At 44.7% G+C, this 24,530-nt stretch overlaps 1 protein-coding gene across 1 annotated transcript in view; it reads left to right on the forward strand.

Annotated features, from left to right (window-relative positions):
• The window catches only part of PCSK5 (proprotein convertase subtilisin/kexin type 5), a 456,194-nt gene that overhangs the window by 114,243 nt on the left and 317,421 nt on the right, over window positions 1-24,530 (forward strand). The window contains 2 exon segments of the mRNA XM_032595566.1: window positions 14,489-14,632; window positions 18,983-19,059. Coding sequence (XP_032451457.1) covers window positions 14,489-14,632; window positions 18,983-19,059 — 221 coding nt within the window.

Raw genomic sequence — 24,530 nt, forward strand, 5'->3', positions numbered from 1 at the left:
ATTTTTACTGTGAACTCTACAGGGTATAAAGATACATAATGCAGACTCCATTACTTCAAGTGGCTTGTCATTTCATTGCAAAGATAAAATCCATATATAATCAGAGATTGCTGGTGTGAATGCTGCATGGGGTGAGCAGAGAAAGGCTGGGCTTTCCAGGAAGGGAAGGTTTGAATGAACGCACAGCCATCTTAGAATTTGCTTTAGGGGGTGCCTGGCTGGCTCAGTCTGTAGAGCGCCTGACTCTTTTTTTCTTTTTTTTTTTAATTTATTTTTTTAATTTGTATCCAAGTCAGTTAGCATATAGTGCAGCAATGATTTCAGGAGTAGATTCCTTAATGCCCCTTACCCGTTTAGCCCATCCCCCCCTCCCACAGCCCCTCCAGTAACCCTCTGTTTGTTCTCCATATTTAAGAGCATGTGACTCTTGATCTCAGGGTTGTGAGCTCGAGGCCCACGTGGGGCGTGGAGCCTACTTAAAAAAAAAAAAAGAATTTGCTTTAGAATCACATATGTGATACACTTGGGTATCCTCACTGCTGTTCCTCCCCAATTATCCAGCCAACCCTTCTCTCCCAGATGAGTTTTTCCACTCTAATGCTCCAATTTTCTCCTACCTTTCTGTTCGGCCTTCTTCCCCCCAGGCTAATAACCTCATATGGTCATTAGCTTTTGCTGCATAAAAACCATGCTCAAAACTTTGTGGTTTAAAACAAAATAGCTATGTATTAGATTTGTGATTCTACACGTCCTCAGTTGGGCTGAGCTCAGCTGAGCCATTCTCGGGTTTCATATAGCATCACTAATGCATCTGTGAGCCATTCTGGGCCAGCCTGGGGCTCGCTAGTCTAGTGTGCTTTTAACTGGGACAGCTTTTATCTGTTCTGTGTGGTCACTCATCTTTTAGCAGCCTACCATGGCTTGCTCACATGGCCACCAGGAAGGATTGCAAGCGAAAGGGTGTGGAAGCTGTGGGACTGAAGCAGTGTCACTTTTATTACATTCTTCAGGCCAAAGTGAGTCACCAGGCCGGCCTGGAATCAAAGGGGGAAGAAATAACCTCATAGCTTGAGGGGAGGCATTCTGAGTGCCATAGGTTTAGGGAGCAATGGAGAGTTGCCTCAGATGCATCTGGTAATGACTCCAAATTTTGCTAAGACCATCACATTTACACACTATATGCTGCCCTGGGGCATTTTTTAACTTTGAGGCAACAAATGGCACCAAATATTGTCTGTTCACTACCAGATACTGGGGGGACTTGAGGGGTGAAGATGTTAGTGCTTTACAGACATGAAAGAGATTTTGAGATGGGAAATAGCATGACGCGAGCATCGTGGGCAGAATGAATTCAGCTGGGGATTTGAGCAGAAAGAAACTTGAGGTCTCCATACACAGTTGCGACAGGCTACTCCTTTACGGACTCTACTTTCCATACTTTTAAAACTGAAGTCCATATTTTTGTTCTCTCACCAAACTTCTCCCTATGCTTCCTTTCTCAGCATGCAGTCCTACCATTTATGTAGTCCAAGCCAAATATCTGATGGTTCTTGAGTCTTCTCTCCCTCCCCATACTCACTCATCGTTACTAACGGCAAATATTTATGATGCCCGCTGTGTATCACATACTGTAATGTATTCTCACTAATCTAGGCCACTGTCATCTCTCAGTCACTAGAGCTGCCCCCCAATTAGTTGGTCTCCGTGCCCTCCTTCATATTGTTTGTTTGTTTGTTAAGTAGGCTTCATGCCCAGTGTGGAACCCAATGCAGGTCTTGAACTTGAATCGTGAGATCAAGACCTGAGCTGAGATCAAGAGTCGGACACTTCGCTGACTGAGCCACCCAGACACCCCTCCTTTATGTTCTGTAGATTCCATGGTGACTTTTTAAAACTAAATGTCCTTTCAATTGGCATATAATTATTGAACTTCTATGTGTTAGACTCTGTGGATACAGAAATCAATAAGGCAAAGTGCCTGCCTTCCTGGAGCTTATAATCCAGTGTGGGAGACGTGATGAAGAGACAAGTTGATATATAATATGGTAGTTATGAGTGCTATGAAGAAGACGAAATGAGAGCCAAGGGTAGAGAATGACCCAGAATACTACTTCAGATAGATTGATTAGGGAGAATCTCTCCTGGGAGTTGAGAGTTGGACATCAGATAGGGAACCATGTGGGTATGTGAGTAAGCGTAGCAGCATATCAAGTATCACAGCCTTGGGATAGGAGTGGTGTTGGGATGGAAAACAGTGGTGTAGTGGAAGAGATGGGGCAAGAGGTCAGGAAGATGGTTTCGCATCAGGCCATGGAATGAACTTGGTAATTACTGAAAATGTGAGGGAAAGTCATTGGAACTTGAGAATGATTGGGAACGTTTATTGAGATTAGTCTGCTATAGTTGACAATGATCACTTTACTGCCACCTAGAGAATAGACTGTAGAGGCTTAGGAGATTGAAGTTGGAATCTGTGTGTAGCCCTGAAGATGGTGGGATTAGGTCAGGTTCAAGAGCGCTTTCGAAGGATCTGCTATAGGAGTCAGAAGGGAAAAATCAAGCGTTTTCCTTTGGAAGTGCTTTGGAATTAAATTTCAGATGCATTTTAGGCATCCAAACCACGTTAATGCCTATCTTAAAACCCTTCAATGATTTTACATTGAATTATGATAAAAAAATAAACAAACAAACAAACAAGCATGGCTTATTTTTTTTTAATATATGAAATTTATTGTCAAATTGGTTTCCATACAACACCCAGTGCTCATCCCAAAAAATGCCCTCTTGGATACCCATCACCCACCCTCCCCTCCCTCCCACCCCCCATCACCCCTCAGTTTGTTCTCAGTTTTTAAGAGTCTCTTATGCTTTGGCTCTCTCCCACTCTAACCTCTCTTTTTTTTTTTTCCTTCCCTCCCCCATGGGTTTCTGTTAAGTTTCTCGGGATCCACATAAGAGTGAAAACATATGGTATCTGTGTTTCTCTGTATGGCTTATTTCACTTAGCATCACACTCTCCAGTTCCATCCATGTTGCCACAAAAGGCCATATTTCATTCTTTCTCATTGCCACGTATACTCCATTGTGTATATAAACCACAATTTCTTTATCCATTCATCCGTTGATGGACATTTAGGCTCTTTCCATAATTTGGCTATTGTTGAGAGTGCTGCTATAAACATTGGGGTACAAGTGCCCCTATGCGTCAGTACTCCTGTATCCCTTGGGTAAATTCCTAGCAGTGCTATTGCTGGGTCATAGGGTAGGTCTATTTTTAATTTTCTGAGGAACCTCCACACTGTTTTCCAGAGTGGCTGCACCAGTTTGCATTCCCACCAACAGTGCAAGGGTTCCCGTTTCTCCACATCCTCTCCAGCATCTATAGTCTCCTGATTTGTTCATTTTGGCCACTCTGACTGGCATGAGGTGATATCTGAGTGTGGTTTTGATTTGTATTTCCCTGATGAGGAGCAACGTTGAGCATCTTTTCATGTGCCTGTTGGCCATCCGGATGTCTTCTTTAGAGAAGTGTCTATTCATGTTTTCTGCCCATTTCTTCGCTGGGTTATTTGTTTTTCGGGTGTGGAGTTTGGTGAGCTCTTTATAGATTTTGCATACTAGCCCTTTGTCCGACATGTCATTTGCAAGTATCTTTTCCCATTCCGTCGGTTGCCTTTTAGTTTTGTTGGTTGTTTCCTTTGCTGTGCAGGAGCTTTTTATCTTCATAAGGTCCCAGTAGTTCATTTTTGCTTTTAATTCCCTTGCCTTTGGGGATGTGTCAAGTAAGAAATTGCTACGGCTGAGGTCAGAGAGGTCTTTTCCTGCTTTCTCCTCTAGGGTTTTGATGGTTTCCTGTCTCACATTCAGGTCCTTTATCCATTTTGAGTTTATTTTTGTGAATGGTGTGAGAAAGTGGTCTAGTTTCAACCTTCTGCATGTTGCTGTCCAGTTCTCCCAGCACCATTTGTTAAAGAGACTGTCTTTTTTCCATTGGATATTCTTTCCTGCTTTGTCAAAGATGAGTTGGCCATACTTTTGTGGGTCTAGTTCTGGGGTTTCTATTCTATTCCATTGGTCTATGTGTCTGTTTTTGTGCCAATACCATGCTGTCTTGATGATTACAGCTGTGTAGTAGAGGCTAAAGTCTGGGATTGTGATGCCTCCCGCTTTGATCTTCTTCTTCAAAATTACTTTGGCTGTTCGGGGCCTTTTGTGGTTCCATGTGAATTTTAGGATTGCTTGTTCTAGCTTCGAGAAGAATGCTGGTGCAATTTTGATTGGGATTGCATTGAATGTGTAGATAGCCTTGGGTAGTATTGACATTTTGACAATATTTGTTCTTCCAACCCGTGAGCATGGAATGTTTTTCCATTTCTTTATATTTTCTTCAATTTCCTTCATAAGCTTTCTATAGTTTTCAGCATACAGATCCTTTACATCTTTGGTTAGATTTATTCCTAGGTATTTTATGCTTCTTGGTGCAATTGTGAATGGGATCAGTTTCTTTATTTGTCTTTCTGTTGCTTCATTATTAGTGTATAAGAATGCAACTGATTTTCTGTACATTGATTTTGTATCCTGCAACTTTGCTGAATTCATGTATCAGTTCTAGCAGACTTTTGGTGGAATCTATCGGATTTTCCATGTATAATATCATGTCATCCGAAAAAAGTGAAAAGAACAGTCACAGCCTGGCCCCAGCTAACCTCTGCAGTCTTGTCTCTTTCCATTTTTTTCTTCACCCACTGCTTACTGTCTGTATCCTCCAGCGGTTCTGAATTTCTTTCCGTTCCTTTGCCACTCCAAGTCTCTCTTTGAATTTTTTTTTACATTCATTTATTTTTGAGAGGCAGTGAGAGACAGAGCACAAGTGCAGAAGGGGCAGAGAGAGAATGAGACACAGAATCCGAAGCAGGTTCCAGAGCCTGAGCTGTCAGCACAGAGCCCGATGTGGGGCTCGAACTCACAAACCGTGAGATCATGGCCTGAGCCAAAGTCGGATGTCCAACCGACTGAGCCACCCAGGTGCCACCCAGTGTCTCTTTGATTATTCTATACCCTGACCCCAAATAAACACGTCCTCTCCACCCCTTGCCTGCCCTCTGGCTACTCAGCTCGTGTTTGGGGGCTCAGATTAAATGTCATTTTCTCCAGGAAGTACACTCCCCCTTTCCTGTCTTCCCCCTGACTGGGTTCCATGTTCCCATTCTACCCCGGCAACCCCCATTATAATGCTTAGCGGGTGTTTTTGTGAAATTTCTTGCCTGTCTGACGGACGAGACTTGAAGGGACTTGAGCACAGGGACAGTGTCTGAGTCAGTGTCTCAGAAACGCCCAGTAAGTTTTAGAGATTGTGGTTACCCTTTAGCAACACCACCAGGTGATACAGCTGAAATCTGTTCTCTAAACACTATGACAGGGCACATGGCAGTTCCATAAAGGAGAGATTTGTTTGTTGGCTTACTGGTTTTTGCTTTGTTACATATTTTTAGGATTGAAAGGTTTTTTTTTTTTAAATGTTTGTTCATTTTTGAGAAAGAGAGAAAGACAGAGAGACAGACAGGGACAGAGGATCCGAAGCAGACCTTGGACTGACACCGGTGAGCCCAATGCGGGGCTCAAACTCAAGAACCAGGAGATCATGACCTGAGCTGAAGTCAGACGTTTAACTGACTGAGTCCCCCAGGTGCCCCAGGACTGAAAGTGTTTCATTCAAGCTGTGTCAGGTTAGGAAAGAATCAAAGAGGATCACAGAGTTAACAAGTGAGAGAAAGGTTGTCCACTCAACTGGACCGCCCAGTTATCCTTTGGCTGTTCTGCCTCAATTCCTCTTTTTTTTTCCCCCCCAAGACCATATATATTTTTTTACAGTCGTTTTAGCTTCACACTAAACTTGAGAGGAAGGTCCGGAGATTCCCCATATACCTCCTGCCCCAATACATGCCTAGCTGCCTACATCATCACCAGCTCCCCCCAGAGTGGTACATTTGTTACAGTTGATGAACTTACATCGATGCGTAATCGCCCCAAGTCTGTGGTTTGCGTTAGGGTTCTCCCTCGGTGTTATACAGCGTGTGGTTTGGGACCGATGTATAATGACACATATCCACCATTAAGAGTATCACGCGGAGTATTTTCACCGCTCCCCAGATCCTCTGTGTTCTACCTATTCGTCCTTCCATCCCCATTCCCTGGCGACCACTGATCTTTCTACTGCCTACATGGTTTTGCCTTTTTCACAGTGTCCTATAGTGGGAATCATCCGGTAGGTAGCCTTTTCAGATTGGCTTCTTTCACTTAGTGATGTGCAGGGAAGTTTCCTCCATGTCTTCTCATGGCTTGATAGTTCATTTCTTTTTAGTGTTGAGGAACGTTCCATTGTCTGGATGCATCGCAGTTGGTTTATTCCATAACCTGAAAGCCATCTCGGTGGCTTCTAAGTTTTGGCATCTATGAATACAGCTGCTGTAATGAGCACCCGTGTGCAGTGTGTGCGTGTGTGCGCGCGCGCGTAAGTTTTCAACTCCTTAGGTAAACGCCAAGGAGTGTAACTATTGTATGGAAAGAGGAGGTTTAGTTTGTAATATACTGCCAAACTGTCTTCCAAAGTGGCTACATGTTGCATTCCCGCCAGCGATGAATGAGAGTTCCTGTTGCCGGACATCCTCACCAGCATTTGCTGGCGTCGGTGTTCTGGATTTCGGCCATTCTAATAGGTGGGTAGTTGTATCTCATTTTTATTTGCATTTTTCTGCTGACAAACGACGTGGAACATCTTTTCATATGCTTATTTGCCCTCTGTATCTCTGCTTTGACAAGGTGTCCATTAAGGTCTCTGGCCATGTGTTAATAAGGTGGTTTGTTTGTTTTTAATTGTTGAGTTTAAGAGTTCTTTGTGTATTTTGGATGTGTTCTTTATTAGATGTGTCTTTTGCAGATGTTTTCTTCCAGTCTGTGGCTTGTCTGCTCATCGTCTTGATATTGCCTTTCACGGAGTGGAAGTTTTTAATTTTGACGAAGTTCAGCTTTTCAGTCATTTCTTTCATGGATTGTGCCTTTGGTGTTGTAAAAACTGAGAACAAACTGAGGGTTGATGGGGGGTAGGAGGGAGGGGAAAGAGGGTGATGGGCGTTGAGGAGGGCACCTGTGGGGATGAGCACCGGGTGTTGTATGGAAACCAATTTGACAATAAATTTCATATTAAAAAATAAAACAAAATAAGAAGGCGTCATGGTACCCAAGGTTGTCTAGCTTTTCTCCTGTGTTATCTTCCAGGAATTTTAGTTACGTATTTTACACTTAGGTCTGTGATCCACTTTGAGCTAATTTTTATGAAGGACGTAAGGTCTGTGTCTACATGTACTTTTTTCTTTTTTTCTTAATGTTTGTTTATTTTATTATTATTATTTTTTTGAGAGCGCGCGAGAGAGAGAGAGAGCAGGGGAGAGGCAGAGAGAGAGAGGGAGACATAGAATCTGAAACAGGCTCCAGGCTCTGAGCTGGCAGCACAGAGCCCAACGTGGCTTGAACCCACGAACTGTGAGCCGAAGTCAGACATTTAATTGACTGAGCCACCCAGGCGCCCCTAGGTATACTTTTTTCACGTGGACGCCCAGTTGTCCCAGCACTGTTTATGGAAAAGACTGTGTTTGGCCCCTTGTATTGCCTTTACTGCTTTGTCAAAATCAGTTGGCTATACTGACTCAATTTCTTGACCCTCCGTTCTGAGTAGAATTCTGAGAACTGGATTTCTTCTCGTTCTCCTCTGTATAAGCATTTTTACATCCCACAGCCTTTCTTCTCCTAACATCTGCTCTTTTCTGATGTTTCTTTGGTATTATGTGGGACATCCTTGAGATTTTGTAACTGGGAAATGATCCTCCGTCAGAATTATAGTAGATGTGAACCATGGTTCTCGAAGGGTTGGGATATTGGTATAAATGTGTGGAGTAAAAAAATGTGTGATGATTCCTAGGAGATTCCTAGGAGGCCATCTGACCAATGTAAAAGAGAATAGTTGGACACTGCTCTCTACTCCTTCACGTCATCCCTAGTCTCTAGACCCACAGCCACAAATGTAAAATATTCAGGTCCTCCCAGCTACCCGTGCAAACGTTCAGTTGCCCTTTCAAGTTTGTATGATCTGTGTTTCCAGACAATGAAGAAAACCATTATCTTACTATTTTGTGGTAGTCTCTCTGTCTCTCTCTCTCTCTCTTTTTTAATTTTTTAAATTTATTTTTATTTTTTATTGTTATTTTTGGGAGAGAGAGAGAGAGAGAGAGAGAGAGAGAGAGAGAGAGAGAGGGTCTGAGAGCAAGCAGGGAAGGGGCAGAGAGAGAGAGGGAGACACAAAATCGGAAGCAGGCTCCAGGCTCTGAGTGCTCAGGACAGAGCCCGACACTGGGCTCAAACTCACAGACTGTGAGATCATGACCTGAGCTGTAGTCGGCCGCCCAACCGACTGAGCCACCCAGGCGCCCCTCTCTCTTTCTCTTTCTAACTAGTGTTCTTTTCTTAACTATTAGGAACACTCGTGTCTCCTATATCTGTGCTCTCATCAACAACATGATTGCAATAACATTAGCATTTGTCATGTACTTTATCTTCTTTAATCTTTATGGCAGTTCTCTGCGTTCAAACTCCAAGTCGGGTTTAAGAATGTAGGAGAACTTGACAAAATCACGTAGCTGGAAGGTAGCAGAGGTGGGATTTAACTTTTCCTCTTCTGAATCCCCCAGCTGTAATAGTTGCTATGCCAAGTTTGATGTTAATGAAACATATTGGGCTTCCTTGGAATTTCTGGAAAATCCACAAATTGAATAATCATCCTTGAATAATTGGACATTGGATCTGTTTTGGCCAGGGGCATCCTTCCCCCCCACCCCCCGCCATGTGTTTGATAACAAAGGATTTGAAATCCATCAAATTGACTCCTAATAGTAACCGTCTTAGGACTTCCCTAGCCGAATTGAGATTTAAAAAAAATCTGTGAAGTCCTCTTTGGTTTTGGAGTCACAGAACCTCTATTTCATGTATCCCAAGAAGAGCCCATCAGCTTATGGCCACAAAAGTCCAAAGTCCAACTTCTTCAGGTAGCCTTGAGAAAGAAAGGGTAAAGAAAGATCCTCTCCAAATAAATGCAAGAAGTAGTAAAATGATTATCTGAAAACTGTGAAGGGGACAAGGATGCCTGGGTACTTACCAGTAGTTCCCAAGTACTGGGAAGCAGATGTCAGACCCACTGGAAGGGACAACGTCATCGGAAATGGAGCAAGGCTAACAGTGGAGTGAGTCGTTCGTGTGGTTTGTCGGATCTGCCTTCTAAGAGCTCATGAGAGCTTATTGTTAGAGATTCAGGGATTTTGTGAGCGTGCTTTAAAACTGCACGTGATGTGAGGATTGACACCATGGAAATTGGCAAACGCTACAAATAAGGGATTTTTTTTAAGTTCACTTTTTTTAGTAATCTCTATACCCAATGTGGGGCTTGAACTCACAGCTCTGATTGAGGTCTTACGCTCTTCTGACCGAGCCAAGCATGTAGCCCAAGCTTCCTTTTTTTTTTTTTTCTTTTTTTATTAAAGAATTGATTTACCAGCAATCATTGGCTATTTAGTAAAGAAGTGAACCCTGTGTCATTGAAACTATTAAAATTAAAATTGAAACTATTAGGTGACTTCCTAAAAGATGTGTTGGACTAAGTAGAATTAGGAAAAATTGGGTCCCTAAAGTCTTACTCATCTGTATTCTACCTTATCACTGGAATGCACTGATCACAGTGCTAAGGCAAGTGAGATTTGTGATTTGAATTTCTTTACTGGTGCTCCATTGTCCAACATCTACTCCTTATCTACTCATGGATTTGTGTGTGTTGTGACTTCCTCTAAGCCCCTTCTGTTTTAACGGAAGAGTTTCCATAGCCCTATGGTCTGGTGTCAGACAGCTTCCTTTTGAATCCTCATGTTAATATTGACCAGCGGTGTGAACTCAGAGGGGTTACCTAGACTGATTAAGCCCCATTTTTTTTTTAATCTGTTAAAAGCAGATGATAAAAGGACCGCCTTCAAACAGTTGTTCTGAGCCTTAGACCACAAAAAGCGATTAGTCCAATGCTTGGCCATGGTAAGGATCTTGTAGGTGTCAGTTATATTTCCCCTTAAGGGAGTATCGATTCTAGTGTTTGTTTTTTGTTTGCAATTTCTTGCATCTTTTGGACTCCACATTCTACAAAGAATTTCAAGTATGTGCACACTTTACTCAGTTGACTAGATGGGTTTCTGAATTTGTCTGTGAAGCAGAATTTTTATGTATTTCTTTATTAACACTATGTTGTCAGAGATGCAGTCTTATCAGCCACTGTGCTGGTAACAGTGAACAGTAGATGACTTCAATGTTAATAGCTCTTGGGAGCATATCATTTGGCAGGCCAGTGAAGACCCTCAGAACTTGGAGAAGTTTAAAAAGAATGACGCTGAGAGTAGCCCTCTGCCCCTCCCCCCCCCCCAAACAATGGTGAGAACATAGCAAAGGTGTTTATTTTCAGGATAAACTGTTCTTTCGATGAGCAAACACTGTGATGTGTTTATGAGGACACAAGAAAAGCAGACACACGCAGAGTGGTTTATAAGCAGAATGGCTCATAACCCTGGTGTGGAAAAGGCCATTTCTAGAAACTCACAGAGCAAACTCTTTAAAATTTCATTCCTAAAAAGAATAAAAGCTTTTATGGATAAGGAAGTGGGAGACATAGGTGGCAATCATTGTTTCTGCAGGTATGTTCCCTTTTGTGTTGTGTCTAAATATTGAGTCACCTGTGCATAGACCATCATGGAAAGGCAGTACATTATTCAGAACTGAAGGTGCATATGTTTACTATAAATAATTCATGTTGCATACACTGCGTACATAATGTGGTTTTCATCAACTTCGGATAGCTAGAAGGGTCTGACTGGCCTCTTTTGTGAATACTGGTCTATGGACTGCATGTGTGGTAACACAATTTCAAAAACCAGTCTTTAGGTTCAGCTCTGGCAGAGATCTCAATGTGATCGACTATGAGGAAATCATGGCTATTCTAAGTCCCTTTTGCCTTTGGGCGATGCCGTAACACAGATTCACATCAGGGAGAGACCGATTCAAAGACCATCTCAACAAGGCAGTTAAGGAAGTGATTAATTCTCATCTTTGGTCATTGTTGACTCGCATCAACATTTTCCAGTCTTTGCTCTTTGGATACCTTGGTGGTATGAAGCAACCATATCAGAAACATGTTTGGAAGTCTGGAACACTTAAAATATGTGTTAAAGGGGCTCCTGGGTGGCTCAGCCTGTTAAGCATCCGACTTCAGCTCAGGTCATGATCTCATGGTCCGTGAGTTCGAGCCCCGCGTCGGGCTCTGTGCTGACAGCTCAGAGCCTGGAGCCTGCTTCGGATTCTGTGTCTCCCTCTCTCTCTGCCCCTCTCCCATTCATGCTCTCTCTCTGTCTCTCAAAAATTAATAAATGTTATATATATATATGAACATGTGTTAAAAATCTAAGGATCCCATTCAGAATTTAGGGTTCTGATTTAAGGGTCCTCTGACCTAATTACTCATTTGCAAGAAACACTCCAGGCTCTGATTTATTTTTTCCTTTGACGTTTTGGCTCCTTGCTGTATTAGATTATCCAAATGAAAGTATCAATTGGATATTTCCTCTCCCTCCCCTTCCATGTTGGCAGATGAAAAGAAGAAAAGGTGGCACAAAAATATTTAATCTGTTAAAGTCAGATTCAACGGAAGCAGAGGTGGAAGAAAGAAACCTAATTGCTTCACTTTTAACACACATGTTTTCCATAGACGGCTGGTTTTCTTCAATTTTCATAATTACAATTTCAGGCAGCATCCCTCCACTCCAGGATGGTTATCCCATTTGTGGGTTACCCATTTCCTGCGCGTTTCCTTCCTCCAGCCCACCTCTTGGCCACATTAACATTATTTCGTTTCGCAAACGATACCACAGGTGGCCAGAACAGGTTTTGAAAAAGAGAAAATGAAATGGAAACCTGTCAAGGTTGCTTTGTGTTACATTACAGTGTTCGGTGAGGAGAGGCCCACACTCTTGGCCAGAATGAGACTTCTGGACAACGGAGGCATTTCGGAAATCTACACTGTTCCTTTCGTGACCGTCTCCATTAACCGAGGATTAGCTGGCTAGATATCTCTGACGAGGTCAGAGCAGAGAGTTTAATCGCGGCGGTGCACTTGGAAATAAGGTTGAGGATGTGCCCTCACTTCTGGCTTGTGACCAGCCCGATACTGCCTGAAATCCTAGGTCGGGCTTCGTTTAATGCATAGTCTTGTAGGGGCCCACAATCCATAAGACAAAGTCCACACACAAGAGGCAACAGTCAACAACGATTCAACAGAATATAGTGAGCAGGAGTCGGATTGTGTAGGGCAGCCTGTGTTTGTGTATGTGTCTGTCTGTCTCCACCCCTGAGTTCAGGGCAGGAGAAGAGACAGACGAGGAGGGCTGAAGGACATGAGAAGTCTTTGTGGGAAGAGGTGGGTGCTGAGGTGTGCCTGGAAAACTGGGGGCAGGCGGGGAGAACGGAATTTGGGTCAGTGCCGTAGTAGAGTGTGTGTGTGTGTGTGTGTGTGTGTGTGTGTGTGTGTGTGTGTGTGTAGGGCCTCGCGTGTCCGAAAGAAGTCCAGACGGTGAGAAAAAGAGATAAGTGTTCATAAAATAGATGAGCCCCCGTTCTCTGTGAAACTGATGTTATCTGTGGTGAAAAACGGGTGTGCCCTTTGTTAGAATGAATCCACTACTCAGGTGTGTTTGTAACAGTCAATAAAAGGCAGTCTCATTTGGAGAATAAATTTGCAAATTCATGTCACGGGCTGTTAGAGGTGTCTGTCTCTCGTTAGCGTCGGATTTTGATGGATGAAGTTTGGAGAGAGGTGCGCTTCCATTTACTCAGCGTGCAGTTAGTACAAAAGCCCGGTCATGGATGGTCTGACCTCGCGCCCCCTTCTAATTGGCTGTCTTCCAAGCCATTCTTTCCCTTGGTCCCCAAGCTTCCGCCCTACGCCACCTTGTTTCTCGTTCTTCAATGTGCTAAGCTGTCTGCCATCTTGTATTACCCTTGCATCTATCGTGTCCTCTACCGACACGCTTAGCTGTAGGCTCTGGGCAGAGCAGCCCTTTCTCACCCATCAGGCATCAGGTCTGATTTCACTTCTGAGACCAAGGGCCCCACCTCCCATCCCGCCTAGAGTGGTGTCCCTCAGCATTCACCATCGTATCACCCTCTTTAATTCCTTTAAAAGCCACGGAGGGCTCTGAATGGTGTTACTTATTTTTTTCTTCATTACCTGTGTCTGTCTCCTCTTTGGAGGGGTCATCGGAACAGGGACCTCATCTGCCTCGTTCACCGCCATACCCCGGGGGGGGGGGGGTGGGGAGTAAGTGCTCAATAAAACGTACGCCACACGAGCCCATGGCAGCCGGATCTCCATTATGCCCAGAGCCTCCGGAGCTTGCATTCTCTTCCCCTTCGTGAAGATCCAGAATGGTAGGATCCGGGGTGGCATTAAGTCACAGCACATCTTTGTCCCTTTGTTTCCCTACCGAGGAAACAACGCCACTCAGAGGGACATTGGAGAGAGAGACGCTCCGAGGAGGCAACTGTATGGGTTGGGCAAATGCTGGCCTGTCAGGAGAAGGCCCTGGGTCAATGCATTTCTTGATGTGTTTTTATGTTGTAGCCATCGTGGAATGAAATGACGATACGTAACGTGCTAAGCGTCCGTGTTTCTCCAGCCTGCCCTCTGCAGCCCTCACACGCCTTTCTTGTGCGTGTTACCTGTCCGGACTCTTCTTCCCCTTCTCAAAGCTTCGCTGACTGAGTGTGTTTGCCCCCTACGTATTTTGGTACGACCGCCGTGGTGAATTCATCAAAAGCGGCTCAACAAAACTGTTATTTTTCTTCCCGTCCGTGAGTTTCTCATGGTAGCACACCTCTGGCTGACACTGTCCAGAAGCTGCCTGAGTTCTCATTTTTTTTTTTTTTTTTTGGCTAGCCTGGTTTCCAGGTGCCTGGGGAAGAAATTATAAAATACATGTTCTTTAGTTACCTAGGTTGAGTTTATAAATGAAATGTCACCATGCCTTCCCGTGTGCCATCGATTCATGCTAACAATCAAGGGATACATCCGTTATTCTGCTGTCGGGATATACTTTTCTTTTATTCCATTTTTCCCAAAGGATGTACGGTATTTGGACAGGGCAGAGCCGGCGGGAGAGATTTCTCTTTCGCTTGCCTTCCCCACATCCACCCTTCCTACTTCCTCCTGTTACTGTGCTAGAGGCCCGTGCTCCTGCTCTGCAGGCGGGCACCGGATTTCTGCTAACTCAGTGCACGATCTCGACCCGCAGATGATTCGCGCACCTTCCAGTTATCGGTAATCCGCGCGGTCTGATTCTCCGTCTTCCTTCCGTAGCACTGCAGCGACAACACGCATCCCTGCCAATCAGACATGAATATCGAAGGAGCCTGGAAGAGAGGCTACACGGGAAAGAACATCGTGGTGACCATCTTGGACGATGGCATCGAGAGAACCCATCCAGACCTGATGCAGAACTATGTGAGTTGTGGGCTGTGGTCGGAGCACCTCCCCTCCCCCGTGGAAACAAGGGGACTCGTGTCAGGATTAGCAAAAAGGGGGGCTACGGTGGGAAAATGCAGCTAACGGAGACGGTAGGCTCCGAGTAGTGCTTTCATCTTAGACGAGCCACGCCCTCCGAACGCGGGAAGCAGGAGACCCCGCTTTCCACTTGCAGGTGCCTTTGGTGTTCTATGACAAAATGCAGGTGAGAAGGCAGGAGAAACCCCCACCACCAATACCAGTCACCACTGACAATGACCGCTCTTCTCAGGGATCCGTCCACGCAGCCAGGCAACGCGCTCTGTCTCTTGTATAGAGAAAAGTGGGCTTAGAACTTTTCTCAAGTTATCCAGCCGGTCCCTTTCTTCCTCTCCGTTTTCACAGGACAATAATGATCACGTTCCTACTACTCCTAGGAAGCAGCAGTCAGTTCCTTAGGAAGGAATAGTGATTCCAGGACTCCCGGAGAGTATAGGATGAGCCCAAGACCACGGACCTAGTGAAAGTGCTGAGGCTCAGTACTTGCCCTGAAAATCCTGGTTTCGATACCCGGTGCCCACCGAACACTGGGGTCAGTTTCTGCCCCTAGGGCCTCTGGGTCTCCTTTATCACCATGATATCCACTGCCTGGAAATGTATCAGTGAACCCTCTGTCCTCTACTCTCCAAGATCATTCCTTCCATTGGCTTCCCCTTTGCAAGTTTTGTCGAAAGGGCCACAGTTATCTCGCAACAATGCCATTCTCTGTCTGGCCTCAATTTGTGTTGCCTGACACCTTAGGGTTCTCTTTGAAATATTTCTTCTGTTACAGAGAGCCCGCAACGATCCCCCACTAATCTGCAGATACAGCCCTGATTCCCATGCGGGCTCAGCAGAAACTCCAGGTGGATCCCACTCAGACCCATGTCTTCTGATTTTCCCTCGGACCTCTTTTCTGTTGCCACCCGGGAACACTGATACCCCTGTGTGGCTCGTACCCTTCAACTGCTTTCACCCACCTTCCTCCCCCATTCCTCTTGATTCCAAAGGTCGGGTCGCGTTGAGTCTTCCTAAGTTATATTTTCATGTCGGTGTTGAAGAAAGGTTTTCTCTTAAAATTGGTGACTTTTCTGTCCGCTTGCAAGCTTCCCTTCCTATCCCCGGGAATACAAGCAGCTCTAAATCGTGGCGAAGTCAGCTGCCCCTTGCAGAACCCTTATTGACCCTAAAGGAGGAAAAGTCGTGGGCCAGGGTGGGAAGCCTTGTCGCCCCGCTTGCAGAGGGGACCCACCCCGAGCTATGTGAGTGGGAGGACCATATCGCTTCAGACTTTTGCCTTACATGTTCCGGTTCATGACTTCAGCGGGCCCAGCCCGTCACACTGTGCCCTGAGCTGGCAGAGAATTGCGAGACAGGGCATGCCCGTACATTCCCCATGCACGTTAGCACAAAGGACTTGTCCTCCCGGTGTGCCTGTTGTCTCTCTCTCTCTCTGTCTCTCTCTCTCTCTGTCTCTCTCTCTCTCTCTCTCTCTCTCTCTCTCTCTCTCTCTCTCTCTCTCTCTCTCTCTCTCGCATGTTCCTCAGTCACTGGTGGGCACAGAGTGGCCCTGAGGAATGTTGTCTTGGGCTCACTCAGAAAGGACCTGACCTTTTCCCTGAGGCCCATTTCAGAGACAGGGTGATGATGCCTTCTTGAAATCTCATCTCCCTGTATCTCTGTCTCCTTCGGCATGGAAAGGCCTGGCTTCTGGGCACCCCGGGGATCACCGTGCCCCAGTTCCCCTGTGACCATTTCTCCTCCGCGTCTCTCTCTTACCTACTGACAAACCATTTCGGGAGAAACGGCCCCATCCTCCGCAACGTTGCCTTCTCATGTGCTCCGTCTCACGTCATGACACTTAAATGAATTTTCCTGAAGAGACTCCATTTTTATCTCTGCAAACAAAAGACCTCCGAGTCACTCCCTTGGCGCCTCCGAAACCAGCTCTGGCTCACAGTCACCCCTGTCTCTGACCTAGGAAGACCTTCCTTCACACGCAACCCCCCCCCCCCCCCGTGTCGCCTTGCGCCAGAACCTTCCCTCGCGGTGTCCCACCCCGTTGCCCTTTTGGTTTCAAAAAAATTCCGCCAAGGGACTTCACAGATTAATTTTTTGCAATGAAATGTTGAAACGATCGCCCCGAAACTAGAGGACTGTCCCTCGGGTTAAAAAAAAAAGAGAGAGGGAGGAACTGCAAATTCATTCAGTTCTTATTTGAATGAAACATTTGAGCGGCTGCTCTCACCCTGCCACCGAGCACACCCAGACATCGCTGTCTCTTCACAGCAAAGAATTTGAGAGCTAGAAAGAAATTTCGGTTCAGTCTCCTTGGATGATAGGGGAGAAATGGAGGCCTGAAGGCCACAGTGAGTGAGCCCGGGTCCTAGAAGAGAACAGAACTGTGGGTACCTCTCTCAGCAGAGAAGTCTTTCCTGTCACGCACAGTGTGCTTTTTATAGGGTGTTCCTGCTCCCCTCCGCCTAGGAATGTATTTGCGTAAACACAGATAGCTTTACTCTAATTGCGATTGCATTCCTTGCCTTTTTTCATTTTTTCCTCCTGGGAAGAATGCTCCAGAATGTATCTGTGATTAGCGGTACCGGTGCCTTCTCAGTTTGTCTTGATGTTGGAGCTGGTGAAGTGTAGAGAAAAAGCCCATTGGACGGGGGGTCGGGGGGTAGGCAGATGGCCCGGGTTCCAGTCTTGGTTCCACAGGCTGGTTTGTTTCACGCCTTTGGCCAAGTTACTTAACCTGTCTTAGGCCTCTGTTTCCTTACAAGGAAAATCAGGAAGTTATACTCGATGCTCTAGTGACCACTGCGGGGGGGGGGGGGGGGGGCTACGGGGCCGCCTTTGTACGAGAAGCAGGGACTTACCCACCACCTTTATATGTCCTGTGTATTTTGCTTAATTTCTCCAAACGTCAGACTCTATGTACCACAAGTTAGTTTCAGAAACAAGAGCCTTGATAAAGATAGAAAACAAAGATAACATTTACTTTTACCCATACTGTAGACATTACCCTAAAGCATCGGAAAATCCAGAGCATTCTAAATTAGTGATTACCTACAGTGATATAAATTTGAGTGATGAAATAAGCCGGTAATGTCTTTTTGGGAATTTAGAAATTTAGAAATTTGGAGATTTTTCACAATTGCTTTTAAAAGCGAACAGATCTAGGGGCGCCTGGGTGAGTCCGTTGGCTGAATGTCTGACTCTTGATTTCAGCTCAAGTCATAATCCCAGGGTCATGGGATCAAGCCCTGTGTCGGATTGATCCATACTCAGTGCAGTGCCTGCGTAGGCTTCTATCTGTCTCTTTCTCTCTCTGCCCCCCACTTGCACTCAGTCTCTCTCTCTCTCTCTCAAATAAAAACAAATAATAAAAATAGAAGCAAACAGGGGAACCTGGGTGGCTCATCTGGTTGAGTGTCCAGTTCCAGTTTTTGGCTCGGGTCATGATCTCGCAGTTCGTGAGTTCGAGCCCCATGTTGGGGCTCTGTGCTGGCTGTACGGAGCCTGCGTGGGATTCTCTCCCTCCCACCCCCACCCCCCCCGCTTACTCACTCACTCTTTCAAAAAGAAATGAATAAACTTAAAAATCTAAAAAAAATAATTAAAAATAAAAGCGAACAGATCCAATTTCGATTTCACAGCTACTTTTGTCTTCTTTTGAAGCCTTGACATATAATAAAACTTTGTTCATTATTTTGGTTGGAGCAAAAGGTGATTGGGTATTACTGAAAAGTCTGAGGTACAGATTCTTTTATAGTAGATACGACCTCTGAAACCAGGCAAATGCTGCCTAATAGAGGTACCATGATACCGACTAGAATAGATTTCTAACATTGATTTTTAATTGGCTTGCCAACTGTTTGTGAATTGCCTTCAAAAATCTTCGAATTTTAAAGAACTTAAGAAGTGAAACAAGGTATAGAGAGAGAACTCATGGGAAATAAATCACTTTGCTTCTAGAAAGCCCAAGAATTCTTGACCGAAAAGGCAGTCCCTGCGGACATCTTCAAAGGAGTCGGGTGAGGGGTCCATTCTAGATATGAGGGAAGATGTATTGGCAAGAATGGTCTGTGTTCTTCCTAGGTCTGTGGAGAGTATTTCTTGACCTTAAGGAGAAAAATATGACACTGATTATTACTGAACAAGGCATCCTGACATCAGCGGACCATGAATGTATTATTTAATCTAATTACTCGCTTGCAGAAATGTGTTTAAGAATGCATGAGCCTTCAGATTAATGGCTAATTACTAAACGTCTGTCTCCTCCTTGCACTCTCTCCTCTGTGGCTCTAGGATGCCCTGGCGAGTTGTGACGTGAACGGGAATGATCTGGACCCAATGCCTCGTTACGATGCCAGCAACGAGAACAAGTAAGGCCTGGCGGAGGGGTGGCTGGTGCGTGGCCGCCACAGATTTGTGTTTTCTATTCTTGCTGAGGGGAGTGTCTTCTTGGAAATCCTTGGTAACAAATGATCCGTAAATTTGCTCCAAGGTGAACAAGTGTCTTTTTGTGCTGAGGCTTCTGGGTCGTGAAAAGGGGTGGTCTATACTGTAAGAGTGGTTGCAGAGAAAACCGTGGGGCAAGACTCAGTGTTTCCATCTCTCGAGGGCACAGTTGGGGTATGTTGCCCCCCCAAGAGGTAATTGGCCTGTGACCCATTTTGGGGGGCTGGGGCAGGGGTTCAAAGTGAGAGGCAAAACAAAGCGTACCCCCAAAGAGTTACTTGATTCTGTTAAATTCAACAAATTTCACTGACTGCCGTGCTTAAGGTCTCTCCCAGGGGCTTTCTTACTTGCTTCTTTTTTCTTCTGTAGTGATTGTGTTTTCTGCTAATATACATGAAATACCTATAAGGTTTGCCGTGTACAGAACCCATTACCCTTTATATCCTCACAGTCAAGAGCCATAGAAACCCATTAAACCACTTTCATACTCTCCAGCTAGTAAAGTAGTTTTTGTGAGAGCAAATGAAAATGCACATCCATTCGATACCTTGGGATATCTGAACATTCTTGAGAAAGTAAGTGGGAACGGTTTTTCTTGCTTAAGATGACCCAGATTCTTTAAAGGATTAGTAGATATTTCTAATCTCTAGATCACATTAGCTTTTTTTTCCTTTAACCGCAAAGCTCCTCCAGGATAATGCTGTGATTTAAATACTATCATTTCAATTTTTACTTACATGATTTAGTTTAGGATCTCAAAAGTAGCAAAGAGAAGTGTTTTGCCCATTTTTTATGTGCTATTTCCAGCCCTTGTCTTTCTTTAGGGAAAAATTTCTCAGTATTATTTGATTAAGTCAGTCAATAAGTTTAGATAAAACCATCTGACCTAGATAATTGTGACTGTACGTGGGCTTTTCTATTTTTTTCTTTTTCTTTTTCTCTTTTCACCACCTACAAAGAAGCCTCAAAATGTTACTGTGGAAAATATGCTGTTTGCTAATAATTCAGTAAATGGTACAGTTCGGGTTCAGTGGCGAAAGCAGTAATATATATCACGATTTGGATAGAATTTGCAGAACCTTCTAAACAAAAGAAGAAAGGGACCTAAATTACACTGGATAGTTTTCTTTCAGTCCTAGTCATTCCTGTCCAGATCACATTGCTTAAAGTTATAGTGAGTTTCACACAAAGGGTTCTAATTTGAGACAATGCACGCCGTCGACTCCTGCTCGGGTGCCTGCCGCTCTGTGTGCAAGAGAAAACAACGGAGGTAAAGACTGAAATTCTGAAAAAGAACAAAGAAGAGAGAGGAAAATTAGCCAGTTGGGGGGTGAGGGGAAAAGTAAACAGAACAGACGACACCCCTCCCTCCCCCTCCCCCCCCGCCACAGGATGGTCTTCGGAAATATGACAACTTGCCAGGTACCGCGAAGCGGAAGGTGAGGTGCTTGAAATCCAAGAGGGACTAACAGCCGCAGGTGTGGACAAGCGTGGGCGATGGTGATCCTGGGGTGTGCATCCCTGCAGGGTTCGTGTAGTCCCACAGAGCCAGGTGCGTTTGCTCCGTTCACCTGGAGTTTCTGGGGCAAAATTGTGCGTTGACACATGCAAATTTCACAGTATCCTTAAATTGTTGTCTAACATGTCAGTGGCATTATTGGAAGAAATTTGGGTTTTCAAGGCAAGCACGTTGGGGAATCCTACTATACTATATCCGTTGGCTTAATTTATCCCGTCAACATGTGTGCAGAGCAAAGAGAAACAGGAAATACACAGGCAAGACTAGATCGTGTTCACACCCGGCGTGTATTTGTGCAGGATGTCGAGGGACAAGAGGGGCGATAGGTAGAAGCCAAAAATGTTTTGTTCCCTCGACGGTCTTATTTGAATCTACACGTGGCGATTTTCTGCACTGAAACCCTCGTGGTGACGGTGACTGTTCTCGGAGGGTGTGTCTGACATGCGGCCAATGTCGCCGACCACAGAGTCTGTCGTTAACACAGACAGTTCTTTGAGTATTGGCTTTGAGGGCTTTTCACGGGCTGCCTTGTGAAAACCGTATCTTATGCAAGACTTCCTTTCAAACTTGGCTCGCCCCAAGACCTGTTTTTTCAAGAAGCATGGCCAGGGTCCTGCTCACTCTGGCAGATCTTAGCGTGTCCTGTGTTGACCCATTCGAAGTACCGTCCGTGGTTCGTTGAGTGCAGCGTGGGTTTAGCTATTGGCGCCCACGGGCATTGTTCTAGACGTGTGCTTACATCTGTGGTCTTGACAGTGAAACAGGGCACTTACAGAGGGACACCACCCCAGCGTCCCCTCCCTTTGTTTTCTGAGAGTGACCTGGGGCCTCAGATGTCCCCCTCCCTTCTCTCAGCCGCCTGATTTTCTTTTTGGCCAAACACAAGCGTGTCGTCAGGCATTTGGGGTTAAGATATCCTCTCTGCTCATTAGACCGTAATTATAGATGTGATTGATGGATCTGTCTTTAAGCACGGATCTGTACCTGGATAATTCTGTTTGAATGGAAGTCACTTGGCATCAGGAAATTAGCAGCGGGTTTATAGTTTAGAAGAGTTGACAGTTACCCTTGGTTCTCCTGAATTAGCTTCATAATCTTTAGCCCTAACTACTCTGAGCTTTAGTGCTTTTTTTTTAATCTCTAAAATCATAATAATGCTTCTAACGAATAGTAAAACATGTAAAACACCGAGCATAATAAAACTGACTACATATTAGGTGCTAGATAATTATAGCCGTTATTATAATTGTGTGCTCTCTTCCTATATCTGGTTCTTGATAAGTAATCAATTAAAGGGGCGCCTGGGTGGCTTAGTCGGTTAAACGTCCGACTTCGGCTCAGGTCATGATCTTGTGGTCTGTGAGATCGAGCCTCGCGTCGGGCTCTGTGCTGACGGCTCGGAGCCTGGAGCCTGCTTCTGAGTCTGTGTCTCCTTCTCTCTCTGCCCCTCCCCTACTCCCACTCTGTCTCTCTCTCGCTCTCTCAAAAGTAAATAAACATTAAAAAAATAATCAATTAAAAATTACAATCGGCTCAACAGATATGTGCATATGAACATTTCTAATTTAATCTAATACTTGGAGGTCTTCGTTTATTTCCAGGGTTAGAAGTTTCGGTAGGTTTCTCTGTTGCTTTAGGTGCTGAGGGCTGTGGCTCCTTCAGTCTACAGTAAATCTGCTTTTCTTCAGTTCTGTTTCCCCATCTCCTTCAGCAGAGCATGAATCTTTGAATTTGCTGTATGATAGTGAAGGGGAGGAATTTCTAATAGTCATCAGAAAGCAATAGTAGGGGCGCCTGGGTGGCGCAGTCGGTTAAGCGTCCGACTTCAGCCAGGTCACGATCTCGCGGTCCGTGAGTTCGAGCCCCGCGTCGGGCTCTGGGCTGATGGCTCAGAGCCTGGAGCCTGTTTCCGGTTCTGTGTCTCCCTCTCTCTCTGCCCCTCCCCCGTTCATGCTCTGTCTCTCTCTGTCCCAAAAATAAATAAACGTTGAAAAAAAAAATTTAAAAAAAAAAGAAAGCAATAGTTGAGGGCCATGATATGCGAATATCTCCTCTTCATATGGTCTGACCAGTATGTATCTGGAATTATTTCATACTCAGCCGCATTTGTTCATTCATCCATCAGGTATTCACCGAGACCCTACTTGGTGAATGGCTCTGGGCTAAATGCTTGGGGGATATGAGGATGAAATAATTTGGGCAGCTCACCAATGGGTTTAATTAGCAGAGGACTTACGAAGCTCTAATGCCTGATGGGTTTTAGGACTCCAAGAGATTGCACCCTCAAAACTCCATGCCAGTCATCTCTGTTAGACTTGACACGGTTACATGTCTAGTGCTGACGCTTTGGGGTGACGGAAATCACCTCTGAAGTACAAAAGTTGTGAAGATTCCTTTTTTGTCGCTTTTTCACATCCCCCGTAACAGGTGCTATAGAAATAGCCGTACTCGAGACCACACAATGTGTCCTCCCGTTCAGGTTTGCCTCCACTTGTATTGGCTTGCTGAATACAGGTGACTGCGTTGTTCTAGGCTTAAAATAGAAATGCCTCCCTGCGAATGAAAGAGTCTCCTGGCATTTCATACCACTACTCCTATTTCTGATAAATGAATTATTGATGTCTGAGTTAGATCTCCCCTTCCCTGGTTTGCCTCTTGTTAAATGTTCTCTCCATTTAAAAGTCATAGCAACGTATTTAGTGGGAGGTGAGAGCACACATTTTATCTTGAATGTGTGATACGTGGGCCCAGAATCGAATTCCTTTTCAAAATGAACCACTCCGTAGGTTAAAGACTCATTTGTCAAAAGGAATGAATTTTTCATCTTCCTTTCTTACCTCGATTTTCAGGAAGATTTAAGGGTGGATGAAGCACAGTTTTTCTGGTTCTTCAGTCTCCTTTTCACATATCGCTTCCGGTTTTAAGAATGCCACCATGTCGTAGAAACCAAAGTTGTGTGTGGCCTTCTCTTTCTCATGCCCACAGATGAGGACTGTGGTCAGCAAATAGTACTCCAGAGCAAAGCTAATGAGTCAGCATTTTCTACCTATGCAGAAAATACTTTAACTCAGTTCTAGAGGGGGAAAAAAAAAACCTCTTTAGATACTTGGCCTTATCTTTAGATCTACAACCTTGACAGGTAGAAGCCTTATTTATTTGAATTTTTTTATTGAAGTATAATTAACATGCAGTGTCATATTAGTTTCAGTGTACAATATAACGGTGCAGCAATTCTATACATTTCTCAGCGCTCATCAATAGAAGTGTCCTCTTCATTCCCCTTATCCATTTCACCCATTCCCCACCCACCTCCCCTTTGGTAATCACCAGTTTGCACTCTGTATTTACGAGTCTGGTTGTTTTGTTTGTCTTTTTTTTTTCCCCTTTGCTCTTTTGTTTCTTAAATTCCACGCAAGTGAAATCCTGTGGTATTTGTCTTGGTCTGTCAGGCTTATTTCACTTAGCTTAATACTCTCTCAGTTCATCTACGTTGTGGCAAGTAGTAAGATTTCGTTCTTTTTTATGGCTGAATAATATTCCACTGTGTGTGTGTGTGTGTGTGTGTGTGTGTGTGTGTGTGCGCGCGCGCGCGCGCGCATGTGTGTGCATGTGTGATGTCCTCTTTGTCCACTCATCTGTCAGTGGACATGTAAGTCACTTCCATATCTTAGTTATTGTAAATAACACTTCAATAAACGTAGAGAAGCATGTATCTTTTTGAATTAGCGTCTTCATCGTCTTTGGGTAGATACCCAGTAGTGCAATTATTGGATCATAGGGTAATTCTGTTTTTAACTTTTGGAGGAACCTCTGTACTACATTCCGCAGTGGCTATACCAGTTTGTATTTCCATCACTAGTGCACAAGGGTTCCTTT

Source organism: Lynx canadensis, chromosome D4, assembly GCF_007474595.2.
Source record: "Lynx canadensis isolate LIC74 chromosome D4, mLynCan4.pri.v2, whole genome shotgun sequence".
Lineage (NCBI taxonomy): Eukaryota > Metazoa > Chordata > Mammalia > Carnivora > Felidae > Lynx > Lynx canadensis.